The 19,242-nt window shown below is 38.1% G+C and overlaps 1 protein-coding gene across 1 annotated transcript in view; it reads left to right on the top strand.

Annotated features, from left to right (window-relative positions):
- Positions 1–19,242, top strand: part of KITLG (KIT ligand) — a 57,402-nt gene that overhangs the window by 15,596 nt on the left and 22,564 nt on the right. Inside the window, exon 2 of the mRNA XM_040596505.1 lies at positions 10,836–10,949. Coding sequence (XP_040452439.1) covers positions 10,836–10,949 — 114 coding nt within the window. The remainder of the gene's footprint in view (positions 1–10,835; positions 10,950–19,242) is intronic.

The raw sequence follows: 19,242 nt of genomic DNA, 5'->3' as shown, positions 1-19,242 counted from the left end.
GTAGTGTTTATACTAAGTCAAGGACTTTTCAGTTTCTTCCAGCAAGAGGGCTGGAGGGGCACAGAAATTGGGAGGGGACACAGCCAGAACAGCTGACACAAACTGGCCAAATGGATATTCCATACCATATGACATCATATTTAACATATAAACTTGGGGGGAAGCTGGCTGGTGGCTGCTGCTGCTCAGGAACTGGCAGGGCAGCGGTTGGCAAGTGGTGAGTAATTACATTGTGCATCTCTGGTTTTGTATATTCTAATTATTATCATTATTTTCATCCTTTTCTGGCCCATTAAACTGTCTTTATCTTATACCATGAGTTTTCTCACTTTTACTCATGCAATTCTTTCCCCCATCCCACAGCGGGTGGAGAGATGGGGGGCGGGAGTGAGCAAGCAGCTCTGTGAGACTTAGTTGCCAGCTGAGGTTAAACCATGACACTCTTTAAAATACAAAATCACTTTCCTCACCAACATTTTACATAAGGAAAATACGTGGAACAACATAATTTGAAAAGTTATCAACTGAGGTTTTGGGGGATCAGAGTGAAATCTCAGTTCTGGTGCATTGAAATTTCATGTTCCAAGCCTTTTTAAGCTGATGCAATTGCTACTGTCTGGGATATCCAGAGAAACAGCTTTTGTGAGAGCAAATTTGGAATATTTTTTATGTCAGCTGTTATTTATCAATGGAAGAAACTGCTCTGACTAATGAGGAGCCATCCCATTCAAAAGTTGCATGACTTAAAGTGTTGATTTTAAGTTGTGAGCTCCTCTTTGCTTCAAAAGCAACCACCTAGCTGGATACTGCATCCATTGTAACAGCTGCAACAATGCTTACTGAGAGGTAGGGTAATCTTCTATTTACGTTTGCTGGAGAGGAGAACCTGTGTAACTAAGGTACTATAGAGGATAAATAAATACAATTTGTAATCTGAGAGGAGGTAAGAGAAAGGGAATGCTTTGTTTCTTTTCCATGAGTTTTTGGGGATTTATGTTGTTTCTATGTCATGAAGCACTGGGAGTCAGATAGGCTTTTTAATTAGGCATAACGAAGACTCAGACAGGAGGCTTGATCTCCATAAATACTTCAAGAGAACAAACCAGAAAGATGGGAGTATATCTACATAAGCAAATGAGCAGTGTTGCCATGAGAGTACATTGATATAAACTGCTATCAATACACTTAGGCTGGACAGTACAAGAAGACTTCTAACCATCAGAACAGTGAAGATCTGTAATAATTTCCCAAGACTCCCCTTGAATCCTGTGTTCTGTTTTGGGCCCCTCACTACAAGAAAGACATTGAGGTGCTGGAGCGTGTCCAGAGATGGGCAACAAAGCTGGTGAAGGCTCTGGAGATCAAGTCTTATGAGTAGCGGCGGAGGGAACTGGGGTTGTTTAGCTTTGAGAAAAAGAGGCTGAAGGGGGGCCTTCTCACTCTCTGCAGCTACCTGAAAGCAGGTTGTAGCTAGGTGGGTGTCAGTCTCTTCTACCAGGCAGCAAATCATAGGACAAGAGGAAATGGCCTCAAGTTGTGTCAGGGAAGGTTTAGATTTGATACAAGGAAAAACTTCTTCACCAAAAGGGTTGTCAAGTACTGGACCAGGCTGCCCAGGGAAGTGGTTGGAGGCGCCACCCTGGAGGTATTCAGAAGACATGTAGACGTGGCACTTAGGAGTGGCTTAGTGGTGGACTTGGCAGCGTTAGATTTACTGTTGGACTTGATGATCTTAAGGATCTTTTCCAACTTAAATGATTCAATGATTATTCCCTCCATTCCCATTTATTACTTCCATTCCCACTTCTCCACTGTTTCTATTTGGTTTTATCCAGTCTTGTTACAAATGTAAGCTGTCTGTGACATCAGAAGAGTGGGATATAACAGAACTGTTATATGGAGCCTACCTATTCCAGGGGTTACCTGAAGCCCACAGTGACTTTGAAAGCTGGTACTTGCTGTGGAATAGGGCAAATAATATCAGTCAAGAGATTTATGCTCCAGAAACACCAGTGTTTTGCCTGTTGAGGAGGACTGCCTAGATCCATCCCTGTATGATGGAATTTAGGTTACTGATATAATTTGCCTTAGTAGTAGATGATGCCACAGCTTTTCTGGATGGACTACAGAGTACCACATTTGCCTGATGTTGGTCATGAGATATTCACAATGGCAGAGGGACTGAGGAAAGCTGCTGAAGCTCAATCCCATGATCTTTATCATGATGCAAACCATATCGTTTATGCAATGTCTATTTTTCACTTCATCCTGGGTGTTTTTGTAAATCACCGATGCAGACAGCAGCTGTGAAAACTCAGGAAATTAATAATCTCACAGTATATAGTACAATACCGATGTAAAAAAATATCCTTCAGCACCATTAAAGCTTCTGCTGGTGTTGGCATATCCAAGAGATCCAAACAGTGTTCTTTAATCACATCAAAGCTTGTAATTGTAAGGATGTAATACAATTAAGGTAGGTGGATGAAACACACTTAATCTCGACTGTACTGGCATCTAGTTTTAGTCTGTGTTCAGCAATTATCCTTTTGTAATTAAATCTCTCATATTGAGCAGGTCAGAAAAAAATAGTTCTGAATATATATCCCTATAAAGATAAAGGACCTATCAGGGATGTTATCGAAGAAATTCAGAGTTCAGACAGAACAGTGTTTTTCTTGAGGACTTGTCTTTGGTTTAAGACCAAATTGACCAGTCTGTGATATTTATTACAAAAATCATCCTCTGCTTGTACAAGAAAGTATAAAAGGATTGACAAGAAAAAAGAAAAGAAAAAAGTCTAAAAATCTATTAATTTGGTGTAAGAATATTTTTTTCCTGATGTTCTCTTTCCAGAGGGTCAAGCAAGAACTGAAAAATCTTCAGATTTATGATACAGTTTACTTTCTAGCAAAGTTTATGTGCACAAAAGAGTAAGAATACACTTAGCCTGTTTTACTTCACACTACAAATGAATTACTAGGGAGGACAGAGACATTTCATCATGTACATGAGTTTCATTTTATGGCAAGTAGCAGAATAGCTGACGTTTTCGCTGTTCCTGATTTTCTTTAATTATTATTATTATTAAATTTTATCAGTGCAATAGTTCTCCTAACCCAAATTCCATGTACTTTGTAGTAGATGGCAAGAATTAAAGATCCAGTACAGAATTTCTGTAGCAACTCTTACTCTGTTTCCTTTACTGGTGCTTGAAGGTCTAAGATTAAAAAAGTGTGGCTCTATATACATTTTCATTATAATTCAGAGGAATATTCAACACAGTAGCTTTTTTTTTTTTGCACAAACTTGGCAAACAAGCAAGACATCTGAAACAGATCTTTAAAAATAATCTTTAATTAAGTATTTTACTTAAGAGAATGTCTTTTAGTTCCCTGAAGAAGTCAGATCATCCACCTCCATACAGTGTGAGAATCTTGTCCTCCATGGCAAGATAATCTGCCTTCCCCTTTCAACTACTTAAAAACGCCTTTGGATTTATGCTAGAAAACTCTTTTGTAAGTTCCCAGGAGGGGGTGTGGGGGAAAAAAAAAAAAAAAGAGAACTTACTTCCTCTTTGGAGTTTGTGGGAGGTTTTGTTGAGTCAACTGTAGTCTAGTCTTCTGCGTATTTCCATTTTGATTGTGTAGGTATTTTAGATCTCAGTGTCTCTGTTAATAGAACAAGTAAATATTGGTCTTTGTCACTTTGTCACTCTGGAGTGGGATAGAAAAATATAAAATTGCAGTGCCAATTCTGGATGATTGTAATGGAACTTTACAAGGAGGGGAAAAAAATATCTCCTGCCAGTACAGATATCCTAAGAAGACAGTGCTAAGTGCAGGACCTCTGAAGGTCCTTGTTACCTCTGTTTATGACTGAACAGGAAGATTTCTTTCAAAATATGTGGGGTTTTTATTTTTAACCTTTCTTCCAATTGAAATGTTTCTGTTCATAAAACTCCTGGTTCTTTGCAGAAGCAGAATGCCCCCTGATGAGTGATTATCAGTAAATATTCATTTGGATGCCATTAACACAAGTTCCAGAGGCAACATCCATATATAATTACCTGTCTCTTGGTAACTTCACTTCCCAGTGTTTGGGAACTGAACAAACTGGCTGTCATCCAGGACAGATTTAGGATGCATGGAAACTGCCTGAATCCCTGATTGTCAAGTGAGATTAAAGAGTGGACAAAATTTATTATGGATCAGATAACATTTTTAAGAAGCCAAAGCCAAGATTTTTAGAACAGCCAAATATTATACATTGGTATCCTTACAGGGATGGAAAAAAAGACAATTCACACATTAAATCCACTTTTTTGTAGTTTACTGAATGTAACTACAAAGTACCTGCATTACATTGAGTTGCAAGGCAATCTCTATATCAATTTGCACTACTTCTTGCTTATCATGTTCATTGTGGTTCCAGCTGAAACATGCAAACCAAACACAGCAGGAGTTTGGTTAGACCTTACCAAGTGCAACAATAGCACATTGGCTGGAGCAGACTGCTGCTTCTGTATCTGTCAAGGAGAGCTGGAAGGGGTAGAGGATGATAGCAGTTGGCCTGAGGGTGCATGAAATGAAGTTGGCATATAGTCTAAGCAGCTTCTTAGTTTTCCCAAGAGCCGGATTGTGGGAAAGAATAGTATGATTCATCATTTTCTCAGCACAGTAAGACCATGTATCTCAAACTTTTCTGCCTCAGGAAAAAGATGTGCACAACTCGGCAGAACTAGAGAATGGTTTTTCCTTCCAGCTGAAGAAAAAGTAGTGAAGAAAACATAGTTCTGCATTAGCATTTAACAGGTTTGGGACTATTTCTATCCACTGACCTGAACAGAGTTATTTCTGATTGATTAACAGCATACCTTAGAAGGGAACATGGTCTATAGGCATCAGGATACAGCACAATTGGCTTTTCATTTGCACACGTGGCTTCTGGAGTCCAGCAAGTACTGTTTCAGCATTCTGCCACCAAACGGACAATTAGCTGAAAAACCCTCTTCCTGTAAGTTGTCATTAGGCATTCCAGAAGTCCCCCATGGGAAAGTAAGCAAGTGTGCAAAGGTTAGGGGGGAGAGGTTTTAGGGTTGGGATCATCATGGAAAGGCAAATACAGAATTGTCACAAAAATATCAAACAGCTGTGAAAGCAGCTTGCGTGTTGAACTTATTTGAATGTAAGGGGCAATGGCACCTTTCCCTGCTTATGTTTGTAACAATAACTCAGCAATTTCCTTCCCCTTTACCCCAAGAAGTACCCTTGTATTATATATTTTAGATATTATATGCAGAACTGGGTAGAAGAGTATTCTGTATTTTGCAAATATCTGAATACATGTTCAAATATTTCGTGTCTAAAGCACTCCAAATTTTAATCTGTAAGTGACCAGCATTTCTGTAGTCTTTGTTTAAATCAGAATCCAAATAAATCACTCTGATACTCCCTGACTAATTTTGTTTACTTTTATCATCCTTCTCCCTACTACTCATCATTGTTAAAAAAAAAAAGAAGAATAGTACCAGTCACTAGAAAAGTATGCATCTGCTTTTTGTAATCATAACAAAGCATGTAGGGTGTGATCCAGAGACTTTATGTGTTTCTCCCTGGCAGGGTGACTCACTGAACTGGAGTTTGACTCCATTTTGTTCAATGGACTGCCAAAAGGTTGTTCAGGAAAACTCACATGACGACTGGGGAGCTTCCCAGAAGTTAGGGTGCCCAGATGGAGGAGCATGTGCAAGAGGAGGATACACATAAACGTTCTGATGCCTGTGCAGTGAGCATGTTGGGTTTTTTTTTCCTCTACATAGTGGCTTGCCAGTGTAAAATGCATAGATGTTCTGCAAAATAAGGGTCAGGAATACCAGTGTACCCCCATTTCGTCTCTTCTGGCCAGGAAGCCATCATAGATGGGAAAGTACCTCTGGTGATAATTACAAGGTTGATGTCAAAGGAACAGATCCCAAGTCCCATGAGTTGGAATTACCTTGGTTAGAGGAAATTTAACCCCTGTCTGTCACTTGTTGACGAACACCCTAGCTGATAGGCTGTTGTATTTAGTGAGACTGGTGCTAATCTTTTGAAGGACAGTGATGGGTGTACACTGGACTTAATGCTCCCACTACATGTTATTCAGGGTTCACACAGTGGTTCCTCCAGCTACACCGAAGTTATTTCCTGAGAGCATGTAGGGACCTTCCCATTTCCAAATGTGCCTGCCAAAATACTTCACTGCTTCCAGAACTAGGTGGTCATGGGTGGGTGACTTTTCTTCCAAACTTGACTCAAATTTTTTTGGAACTTGAGCAATATTTAGCATTTGAGCAGTATTTAGGCACAGCCATGTGGAATACTAAAGTTAGTGCTGTCATTTGCATGGGTGAAGGTATCACTGAATACCATGAAAATGGGAATTGGATTACATCCTGTATAAATGGTCTTTCATTTTAAGATTTTTCTATGCTGACGTAGGTTTTTTAATTGGCTAAAGACAATTCTTCTATGATTTTAATAATCTAGTTAGTTATTTAGCTGTGATAGAGATAATTAGACATATGAAAGAATTATTGTGCTTTTATGCTTCTCAAGGCTTTGTGGTTCAAAAAAATAATGCAAGAAATATCTTTTGTTGATATTTTTGTTTTCTTGAATCTTCTTACAAAAGACTTTTTAAAGCATAAGTATGAACATTAAGTTAGCTATCCATGACTGTCCAGCTAATGTTGTCTATGGCAGAAGTCCACAAGCTGTGCCTCAGCAAAGCAGCATGCAAACACCGCCTGAGGAGCCAATATTGAGAGATGTTCCTATGCCAGCATTAGCAGAAGTGAAAGACAGATTTGGGAAGTCTGGCCCAGGGTGAATTTTGTTCCACATTGCCAGGTAGCTCTGCTGCAGCCATGGCTTGGTTGTGGTTAATTGGATGATTTTCTCAAGAAACTGGGCTGAAAAGTTCCGTGGCTAACATGATTTGGATACAAGAAGTTTTGTAATGGAGAACTCATTCATCTGTATAGTTACTATCTCTCCCTATGCTTGATGGCTGTTTGTGTTTTATTATTTGCCTCCCACCACCCCTGGATAATTTCTCCCCACTTATGATTAGAATTGTTATCAGTACAATCTAGGTATTTGGAAATGTCCAGACTTTCCAGTATTTGGCTTCTTTAGCAATGTGGTATTCCTCTTGCTGCTTTCCATTTGAGGAATTAGCTGCACGTTAACAAACATGATAGAGTATCTTTGAAAGCATACTGTGAAAAAGATGCTAAAGCATTCATTCAGCAGCCTTTGTCAACACTCCAGATCGTGAAGAACATAAATGAAAAATTTGTTGATTTACAACTGAGAGGGTGGCCTTGAACACATTGGATCGCTAGCTAAGCCTCTAAAATGGTGATAACAAAATTATAGATTGTGGTTTATAAGCAATAGTAAGAATCATTTGCACAATGATTAAAAGTGTATCATTGAAATCTTTAATTTGAATTGTCCTTTCCAGTTTAGTGATTATTTTTTTCTCCCTTTCACAAAAGCAACTTAAATATTAATTATTTAAGAGACTTCAGAATATAAACCCAATTGAATAATTTCTGAGGCAAAAATAGGAAGCAGTCCTTTGCTATACAGGTCTGCCATATATCTTCAATTAAATGCTAGTAGATGGTATGTGAATAAATCCTGTGGCCAGCTTTGAAAATCCCATTTTAGCTTCGAAGTAATTATATATGGAAATCTGTTACAAGTGCTGTGTGGGTTTTGTTTATGCTTAGTAAAGTGTAAAACTGGAATCTCTATTTATGAAGCTGTTGTTTAAGTTTCCCTTTTGTTCTGTCCTTGATTTAATTCAGTCTATTCGAGTTTTGCTCAAACAGCAGGTTTGGTCATTAGTAAATAACACAAAAATAGCTTAGCTCTTTGATCTATACAGTCTTTACGTACAATGTGCCTGTAGGCTTGTGTGATATAAATATTTTGTAAGTGCAAATAATTAAAAGATTTTGGATAATAGGCATGTTGAAGCTAGCAGTATTTTAAAGATTTTCACTTCCTGTTGGATCATACAAGGAACAAATAAGCAAGAAAACCCTCAAATAATTTCAAAATTTACAAATCATTTGTTTTTAATAGCAGTTATAAAACTTACTATCCTTTTAAATACCATTATTTACATAGGAAAAAGTCTAATCTTACTGATTTGCGTAATTATAAAATGTGTAGTGATGTTAAGCTTCATATATGGGTTCTCTTTAGATCCAGATGTATGAAAACTGACGAAATGCATCAGAGTTCTGATTTTATTTGGAATGTGCTGCTGCTTTTATTAATATTTACTCAGCTGGTTTGACAAAAAAGTATTTCCAGTTAAACAGTTTTGTAACTTTTTGGATGACTAGAGTGTTGGGTTAAACATCATCCTATGACTGTGACACAAGTAGGAGAACAAATCCCATCTTCCTTTACATACTAGTCAATATTGAGGAACCCAATGAAGAAACCAGTGGTTTCTGGTGTGGACTCCATCTCCAAAGAACATGTCAGGGAAATGTCCCTGAACCCCAATGAGTGTAATTGCTAGTATACTGTTTAACTCTGAAGGTAGAATTTTTTTAATTTTTTTTTTTAGTTCTTGAAAGCAGTATAATTAGTCCATTTGGGAGCTGGTTGTCAACTTCTTGTTCCAAAAATTGCAGTGGAGAAGTAGTCTGTTAAGTTGAGGTCCCCTTTGATTTCCTTTGGAGCTTAAGTTAGGAGAGGGAGATGTTTTTCTGATCACTTAAAGCTAGTTCTTAAATAACTTTGAACTCTTATACACTGCAAGAAGCTCTCAAAGGTGCTTTCAGAGACCAGCAGCATCTTTGTTGCATCTCCCCAGAGCTTCATATATTTGTAACTGCAAAGCTTTTTGTAGCATAATATACAGAGGTTTTGTAAGTACCTAATGTCAAGTTAAGTACTTATTCTCTGTTCTTCACACAGGTAATAAATTATTCTCAATAATTATTTGTACAAATATTAAATCAAAAGTATTTCTAAATGCTGGTTATGTTGAATCAAGAGGCATTCTCAGAAGATGTGCTGCACGTTGGATATGTACTTAGAATATTTTTGATTTCTTTTTGTGTTAGTCTACCCATCATCATGATCCTGTGGTGTCTGACAGTACAGTTTAGGGAAAGCCAAGTGCAGGCGCCACTGAATCAGGCAGTCCTGGCTTGTCCCATCTGTAATGGGACATTTCTGCTGTCTCAGAAAGCTGGTCTGCCTGAAAAATAGCACAGGAAAACAAAAATGGAGTTTATCTGCCTGGTACAGCTGACTGAACCGTCTCCCCAGTGCTAGTGCAAGAGGTAGGGGAAGGAGGCTGGATTGTCCTTTTCAGCAGCAGCACACACTGGTTTTACACGAATGAGTCAGGAAGACATATTCTAAGAAAGCAAATGAGCAGTTTTACTTGAAATGTAAGCTACATACAAGATTTAAGAGACAGGAGATACGAGAGAGGTTTACTTGTCATTTAACAGCTCCAGGTAGAGTGCCCAGCATTGGTCTGTCATGTTTATGTAGCTCCCAAGTGTTCTTTTTCATCATGCTTTCTTAGCCCCTCTAGGTTACTATAATGATACTTAATCTTTTAAATCTGTGATTTTTCTCTCTCTGCTTTCCTAGAGAGCTTCGTCTATGTTGTTTGATTTGCTTTGGTCTTAAATTGAAAGGTTGGATAGCTTTTGAAGGCAAGGCTGGAGACAGGAGCACTCTACCTGTCACAGAGGAACAGACGGGGCTGAGATGCATCTTGATTTGTGCAAATGCAAATTCTGATCTCAGTCCCGCCCTCGTGGAGGCTCAGGAGCCTGCACAGGCAAATTCCATACTTGCACTAAATGTACATTGTCATCGGCTCTTGCTGACAGTCAGCTGGCACAAGAAGCTTCACAACCCGAGGCAACTTTTGATTATCCATAACTTAAACGCTTTAACATTCTGGAAATAAAGATCTGCAGCTCAAACTTGGCACAGGGCTCTGTGGGAAACCAGTGAAGCACAAGGAACACAGAAGGCAAGGAAGTTCAGCCAAGGAGACACCCAGGTGCATCACAGCTAGTTATGTGGTGCTTTTCTGGCTGAGTCTCACAAGCCTGTGTGAGTACATTGCATTGCTGTTCCTAATGGGATTTAGGATAGGACTGTAGTGCCAAAGCCAGGCTGCTGCTCCTGAGAGGCCAGAGCAGATCACTTAGAGAAAATGTATTTTATTGCTGCTTGAGATCTCAGTGTTTGGGCAGAGTCCAGTTGTGGTTTTGCGTGCCGTTTAAGTACCCAAATTTAATGGCTGTGATTATGAAGTCTCTCCTTTTATTTTGCTGTGGTCTGGTATCATTTTGTTCCTTACCAGCCATTACCACATGGGAGGCACAGGTTTATCACAATTTTGTATCACAAATATCACAGGTGAATTACAAGTATGTACTTAGCTTTATGTTGATAGTTAAGAATATTGCAGTTTGTCTCTTTCTTGTTGGTATCTGTAAACTTTGCAGAAAGTCACCTAAGCAGTATCCTGCACAAATAATCTGATGGCTCAATACCAGGCTTTCCATTATTACCCTAAAAGTACTTGCTTCCAGAAAAGATCAATTAAGTGCATTTGTGTGAATCCCTGCTGTGGAGATTATACTACAGTGGTATGAGTATGTCCTCATGAAAGATGAAGAGTATTGCAGCACATAGAATTCACATATGAAAAACATTACTACATTAGATGTTGCTTACTTGGGGTTTCTTGTTTCTTTTTTTTATCTTTTATTTTTTTTTACTAAATAGACTTGGATTATCACCTGCTTTTGTCTTCAACTACTCCTACTTAATCCGCTTGTCAAAGCCCAGAATTCCTGCGGGAATCCAGTGACAGATGATGTGAATGACATTGAAAAATTGGTAAGTAGCTTTTATTTAAAATTATTCTTTATGTTAAACAATAATCAGTGGCTAATGGCACTTACATTTTTAAGCAAATTTAGCAAATCTGTATTAGAACCAGGGGAATATTTAAAAAAAGAAATTAAAAAAAATCCTTCAATATCTGTCATTTGAATAAAACCAAAACCTTTGTTGCAAAGACTGGGGAATAGTTTCAGGGTTCATTGAAGAGATGATCTTCTTGACCAAGCTGGAGTGTATGTACATAAATGTTCTCCTCCCTCCAGCTTCCATAAAAACTGTCAAAAGTCTTGATTTCCTCAAACATTGTCTGGGATCAGATCGCTTCCCATGCAGATGAAAGATTATTGTCTTTTGTGTTACCAGTTTGCGTGGAGCAGACTGGCAACAAACACGACTGAAATGAACCAGGAGTCTTTACCTTAGGCTTACGGGAAACCTGTGCTATATATAAAAATAGTGTGATACTAGACATCATTGTAGCAATCCAGGCAATAATAATTGAACAGCTTTTACAGTCTTTAGGTAGGAGTGGGCTAACGCTCATTATGTTTCTCTCTCTACTTGCTGTACCTAGAAGTTTGTCTGAAGGACTCATGGCTTCATATGAGAACTGAATTCATTTAAGTACATTTTAGCTGTTACTTCATTACACACTACATTAACTTGAAAAACTGCATCTTCTTGTGTGCAGTCAGTTGGTATTTAACTCCACTGAAGTCAGTGGTTATGCTAACTTGCATTAGTGAAGGATCTAACACCAAAGGTTTTAAGAAATAATATATACTGAACACTTAACAAACATACCTTCATGTAAGTATTGAATTCAGCTGAAGATTTTGGCTTCATTACTGAAAAATGGCTGCAATACTAGCATTAATATTATCAAACACTTAATTTGGATTCCCTTGCATTTGCTGCCAGTGCAGCGTTCTCCACTTGTTTTCATAGGCATTGTTATATACATTGGCACATGATTTAAATCTCTGGGGGTGCTCTATACTTAAGTACTTAGTGCTTCACATTAGTCCCTTTAGGCAGAATCCTGAAGTATTAGCATGTTTATTCAAGATAATATTTCATCTCTTGAAAGAGTATTAAGTTTTGATTTAAACCTGTTGAAAGCATGACAGAGCAACAGAACTCCTATAATTCCTATGAGTGCTTTTGAAATTGTCTAGCACAAGGTTAGCAGTAGCTATATATCAAATATGTATCCTCAGAAAAACTGTTTTAACTTTCCCTTTATTACAGTTTAAACTTTAAGAATGTATAAATACCTGTTACAAAACTTTTCATGTGGCTTGAGCAATCACACTTTGCTTTTGAGATAAATTATGAAAGAAACCTATTATCTAAAAATTAAGTTATTCTTTAATTTGGCTGTGACTTCACATACTATGTTCCTACATCTTCCTCCAGACTAGTCTGGCAGCTGCTGTTCTTGCACATATATTCCTGCAGTACTGTGTTTCCATACCCCCACCCTCCTCCACATCTCCTCTTAGTTCTCCACATGCAGCATCGATGCTAGTTCCCTCCCATGCCCCATAGGCATGATGTCTACCTGAGCAATGTTTTGAGCGCTTGCTGGATTTATATCCCCTTTTGCTTGGGCTGCTGGCTGGGCAGGAAGGGCTTTGTGTGGCAGCTGTTCTAGTGTATGTACTGCTTGTCCTAGAAGAAAACCTCTGGCAACTGTTCTAGTGTATGTACTGCTTGTCCTAGAAGAAAACCTCTGGCAACTGTCCAGGTTGCACTGCACTTTGCTGCGGCCAAACCTAAGCAGAGTGGGGTAGAGCTGAGCTCCTCCAGACAGTCCTCAGTGAGGATGCTGTATGGTCCTTCTCCTGACTTACACCTATACTTTTCACATTTCTCTACCAGATGCAAGATTTGGGTGAAGTTAACTAGCATGTTCAAAGATATTTTGGGTTGGAGGAATAACAGAGAGATGCAGAAAAGACAAAGCACAGACACCTGGATTCTCTCTGTTTTGAGCTGTGCATCTGAGAATGTTCTGGCAAAAGTCTGTATCCCTGTTTTGTCTGTCTGTGTTAATATTTGCGGAAATAATTTCTATAAAGCCACTTGAGGACTGAAAGGATAACATGGAAATAAGTTTATTACCTTAAATTTAGTATAAGAACCCTTGGTTTCAATTAAACAAACTATATTGCAAGCTGGCCATTCTCTTTTGAAATGCTACACTATGACAACTTGACATTGAGAACAAAATGAAAAAAAAATATATTATTAGGCTTAAATTACTTTAAAAACAAAATACCATTAGCTGACCATGTGAATATGAGAAGGGAGAAATTCACAGAGAATACTGACTGATCACATTACTTTGCTAAAAGGTATGATTTGTTTATGCTATATGGACTCCAGCATGACGTTGCTTAAAAATATAGTTCAGGAGACCCTACAACTCTTATAAATTACTATAAAAGTTTTTGTACCACTTCTGCTTTTTGAAACATAATATACTCATTGAATTATGCAATGATATTCTGATTGCTTACAGCTTCAAAATTAGACATAGCACCCATAGGTGGTTGGATTCTTTATTGATCCTGTTGGCCTTTAAAAGTTTTATTTCTCCACTAATCCAAAGAGTTTGTGCCAGTAGGACATAATGTCTGTATTAAATGTCCTCCCTTTTCACAGTGAGAACAAACTGTAGCACCAAGGATTTCACAGAAGCCACTGTTATGTGTACAGTTATTGCTCATTGTGATGTTATCCACAAGCTCTATCACACTTGCTCAGAGTGGTATGACAGTTATTTTAAAGGCTTTATTCTTGACCATGCTGTCATGTTCTTTAAGCCCTTTTGTCCACAGTCATGAGGATAGTCCTGTATCTGTGTGCGATAAACTAGCCACTCAACAGTAGCACACAAGTCCCATCATTTAGCTTAGGATATTGACCTCTCTTCACAAATGCTCAGCCATCAGCTTAGATTCAATATTGCCTGAATCCTCCACTGAGGCAGATTATGATCTCTTCATTTCCCCCAAAAGTTAGTCTTCCCTGGGCCTTTTCTCCTCACTGTAAATGTATATCACCTTTCCCCCCCAGCCATTCAGGTCTATAACAAAGGTGTCCATTTTGGCTCTTGACACTTTACAGACCCTTGTAAGTTCACTTTTAAAACCTCCATATTTTTTTCCTGTGATGACAGAGAGCTACAAAATAATTTTTTCCTGTTCATACATATTCACTTTTCTTCCAAATCCTTGGTGAATAAAAATCCAGTCTACAGAAATGTTTTTTTCTGGCTTCGACTTCTATAATTTTCCATTCTGTCTATTTGCTGCTCTGACCCTGTGTATCTACTTATTTCCTGCAAGCTGTTCCTCCTTTTATTTTTTATTATCAACAGCAAGCTTGGTTTTGTCTTCAAAGACACCATTAACATTGCCTGTGATATCCTAACACATGCTGAGTTTGCTCTCTTGTCCTAGCTTCTTCTCATTATTTCCATGGTATCTGTTACACTGTCTATGGCTGCAGGAAGGATAGTCTTTGATGAACTCCAGACAGATTGTCATGCTCTTCCTATCTCATGCTAAAATTCTTTGTAGCGTGAATCCACGTCTCTTTTTCTTACTCTGTTCTTCCCTACCTCTACTGCAGTTCACCTACAGCTTGCAAAACAGTGCCACAATTCCCTAGCAAACTCTTGCCTGTAGCTTGATACAACCTAGCCTGCATTTATTTGGTTCAGGGCTTCTTGTTCCAAGTACTGTAATGACCTATATCACTGGTAGAAACCCCCTGAGCATGGTTGTGGTTGTCATCTGCTCGACTATATTGTATTCTAGGAATATGAGAATGTGCCTCCCTCAACACTTTCTGTGAATACAGACCAGGGATGTCTGCTAAGCCTAAAAGCTATTGGAGAATAAATAAAGCATGCTGTGCAGTGCCTGAAAATGTGGGTCATTTGCCTAGTCAACTTTGTGCTGAGTAATAAATTGAGGACAGGTGTACGGTGTAACTCATTTTCAGTGGTGTTCATCTGGATTTTCACTAGCATGATACTAGACACGTACTGGAAGCTAGAAGTGGAAGAAAAGTTTCAGTAAGGTTTCTGAGCATTAATTAACCTAAGAGAAAACCAGACTGGTATCTGTTATACAAAAATTACTTGTATTTTCTGTAAGATTAAATTTATTCAAATCTTTATAATATAATTTTTTCATATGAAGTAAAATTATTTTAAGAAACAAAGAACAATTGAACAATTGTATTATGTTTTTTTTTTAATAGTGAGAACTTTAAAAGAGCATAAATTCATACCTATAGGGAACAAAAGTATTTAGAGAGTATTAATTCTGCATTACTAATCACTTGAACTCCTGCTTGTTTTTTAATGAAGATGTCTGGAGGGGAACACATTACTTGATGAACAAATGTTCCGTATTATGAAACTGTAATTGCAGCACCTGTCAATAAAGCCTGTCCCCATTGTTCTTTTCAGCACAGTAAGTCAGCAGAAAGCTGCATTGCTGTAATTGTGATTTTGCATAAGGATTAGGACTCTCTTGTATATATGTTTGTTAAATATGAACAGCAAACCTACATATAGGTATAATTTTTACTGAGCTGTGCAGTATGTAAAGAATGTACCTATGTATTTTGGTTTCATCCATTAACAAAATCTAAGGCACTCACCTCTTGTTCCTTGTATGTACTTCTCTAAAGCAATTTTTTTCTTTTGAATGTTGGAAGCCCAAACAATAACCAGCACTTACTGACCAGGTTGCTAGTTCAAGACATGCTGTTTCAAACACTTTGCCTTCACATTGCATCTTTGCTGTAAATGTGTACTTTACACTCTTCGCAACATTTGATATTTATTTTTAAATGGATTTAACTCTCCTGAGAGAAAGGGTATAAAAAATGATCCAGTGTTGTTATCCTGCAAATAATCTGCCACTATGGCTGTAAGAAGTGTGAACGGAAATCGTTAGCATGTTGTCTTAAGCCACATGATGAGGATTTTATTAACTGCTTGATTAGCAGATGAGATAGAGTAGATTGCAGAGATGATGGACAGAAAGGGGAAGCTCCTGCAGGAAAAGAAATGCCAAGAATGTAAAGAAGAGAGATGTAGAAGTATTAAAGAGTAGGAGAAGGGGAATTACTGAGAGAAATGGGTGGTAGAAATGGTAGCCAAAAGAGAAATATGGTTTTCCCATCATATGCCTCAGAGTAGAAGAGAAATCACTGACAATGGTAAACGGTATTTTTTTTACATTATTAGATTATTTTTTATACCCAGATAAAAACTAAGGTAATGATATCCATGCTTGTCTTCTTAAAATGTTCAGAAGTTACAATAAAGAGAATTTCCAAGAGCAGCAGCTCTCATTTCAGTGCACTTGGCTGCAGATTGAGGTCATCTTTATTGTATTCTGCTGTTGCAATAAAAGAGTAGTTTATGGAACTCAAATCACTTTCACAAGAACCCTATTTCATCTCCCCCTCTATGTGACCATGAGCATATTTTAAAAGTATATTTGGGTTATCCAATGTTAATAGTGATGTATTAAATATTAAGACCTCTCTATGTCAAAAAGAATCTTATATTTCCCAGTTTGAGATTTTATTACAACTGGGAATATAGCACTTAATGTGGATTTTATATGGATTTGAAGTCATGCATCTAGATTCAGTGTTCTTCACCTCTTCTCATAGCCTGATAAGATTTCTACAACCACACACACCCACTAAATCAGAGAAACTTTTTTTGACATTTTAATTGCAATGCAGAGTTCTTTTAGTTCTATACATTACTTTCCAAGATTATCAGTTGACGTTCTTTATTATAATCAGAACTACTACTTTTGTCTAAACCAAGGTAAGTCATGCAGGCAGGTGTTTTGTTGCCCCAAAATAGGTCACTGTACTGAAGGAGTGGAGCACAGGAACCGCAAAAGCCATTCCAGGACTCGGGGAGTTTCAAAAGACAGTCCCTTCCTATTCCACTTTGCTCAGGCAGTCTAGAGCCGTCTTGGCTGATCCTTGTTGGGAGCCGCAGCAGTCAGGCACCCAGCACAGAGCAGGTATGCAGCGTCCTTTCTGTCCTTTCAGAATCATTTCAGCAGCTGAAAACCAAGTGGTTGGTTTGGATCGTAGTCTTGGTGGTTAGCCTTCACTGAAATGTCAAGATTTGTTTCAGCAAAGCAAGAGAGTACAAAATGCACAGATTTAGTACAAACATATCCTTCACTCTTACATCAAAGGCTTTACCCTATTTTATGTGCATGAGTTGGGAAGTCCAACTGGGACACAAGTGTAACTCCCTCACTTTGACTGAGCTCCATCATTTACCATCAGCAGAGCATCTGGCATGTGGAGTTTCATCAATACAAGTTTAACAAGTTATTTTGTCTTGAGGCAGGGCATGTATTTTGTGTTTGACACCTCCCCCCCCCCGCCATCCCCGGCCGTGATCTTCCTTTTTAGTAGTAAATTCAAAAATATCCTTAAATATCCTTTCTGATTCACAATCTGTCAAGGAGAAAAATATCTGAGGCTGAGTTGTATTCTCCAGCTTTGTTTGAGAAGCTGTAAGAACTCTTGAGCAGTTAAATTTTTTTAACTGTGCATGAAAAGTGCTTGACAGGCTCTGATGCCGGTAAAGTAGATTGTATACATAATGCATATCAACTCTTGTAGTGTTCGTTGATTTGGAACAAATTTAATCTTCCAGTGACCTTTCTTAAAGAGCAGTGCTTTTGCTGACATTGCTAAGTATTGAATCCCTCTAGAGTGAGTATGGGAAACTTTGCACATACAGTAGCATCTTTACTATCCTTGCTGCTTGAAGTGCTGCTAATCCTACCTCTCTAAGCACGCAAAGGGAGCTGGAAAAGAAACTGCATTACCTATTAACGTGTCATGATGTCAGGGTGTTTTTAGAGGAAGGAAAAAAATACACAAAAAATTACAGGTGAGGATTTAGAATAATTCAGATGCTCTGAAGAAAGAACAAATTTATTGCAATATTTTTCAGTGTTTATAGCATCTTGCATTAACTCCCCAAAGTGCCAGGTAAATAGAATTGATATAGAGACTTTTAGTGCAACTTCAGCAACTACTTCTTTGAGAATGTGTAGGTTTAAAAATAAAAAATAAAATTTATCTACGGAAAGGAATTTACCAGGATCATTTGTATAAAACTATTTTAAAGCTGTAGGAGAAAGGTAGATGTCACTGAACTGAAAGGTTGTGGCTCAGCCCACATTGTAAATGAAAAAAATGTTTGGAATTCACTAGTGACTGACTGTGCATAAGTATTGTCCTTGATAATTTCTAAACCCACAACATTTTGAAATTGCTGTTCTAATTTTTAATTGAAACTAAACTTTAATTAACAAATAAATGTTCTGTTGCATCAAACAAAATACTACCTAAAAACTGCACAGAGAAAAAAATATAATCCCTGTGTTGGTTGCTATAGCAACAGAATCAAAAGCAGCCATAATAGAATGATCTTTAACCCAAAGAAGTAAAAACGCTTTGCTGAACAAAGTATAGATTCTGGCTCATCAAAGGAAATATGTATGTGGTTACTGTCTTTTGACTAAATGGATTTCAAACCAAGGATGAGCAGTATCAATTGAACCTTTCACTGATACAAAAGAAAATACATTTGCTGTATCACTAAGCATCAGGGTATTGGTAAACCTTTCGAAAAAAGTACTGCAAGAGATTGGGGATCATGGCAGCATCTCCCTCTTCATCTCCCCACTCACCACATTCCCCAGCTGATCAACCACGTCTCACAGTAGTGTTGGATCCCATTTGTGGCAGACTGCATTGTATAATTCACCGAGAACCCTTCTACTCCGTGCTTTTGCTTCAGCACGCCCCATACTCACCCACATCTGCAAAGCCACGCTCATCTTAACATGTGGAGAAGCTCTCCTTTGCCCCGGGACATTGCTATGATATAATTACGTTGCTCATCATTAGTAAGAGGCACAGTTTCAAAGCTAAAGTTGTGCTCGAGTGTTCTGACCTGGTACAGAACTAAGCACAAGGCAGACGACTATTTCTTTAGGTTCAAATGCCTGCTGAAGTTGGAAATTATTTGAAGGAAAAGGGCTTAGAGACTACTGGGTCCTCTACTGTTGGAGTGGTTGGGGTTACATAGGAATTGTCATGGAAACACTTCAAGGCATGTCATTAAAAGACAAAAATGCAGTGGAGGTTCTGCAGTAATGAATAACGTCAGATCACTTTTTCTCACCACATTACTGACTTTAAT

The sequence above is a fragment of the Falco naumanni genome, chromosome 5, assembly GCF_017639655.2.
Source record: "Falco naumanni isolate bFalNau1 chromosome 5, bFalNau1.pat, whole genome shotgun sequence".
Classification (NCBI taxonomy): domain Eukaryota; kingdom Metazoa; phylum Chordata; class Aves; order Falconiformes; family Falconidae; genus Falco; species Falco naumanni.
Note: the sequence above shows the minus strand (reverse complement) of the source record. Positions and strands in the feature narration are given on the sequence as shown.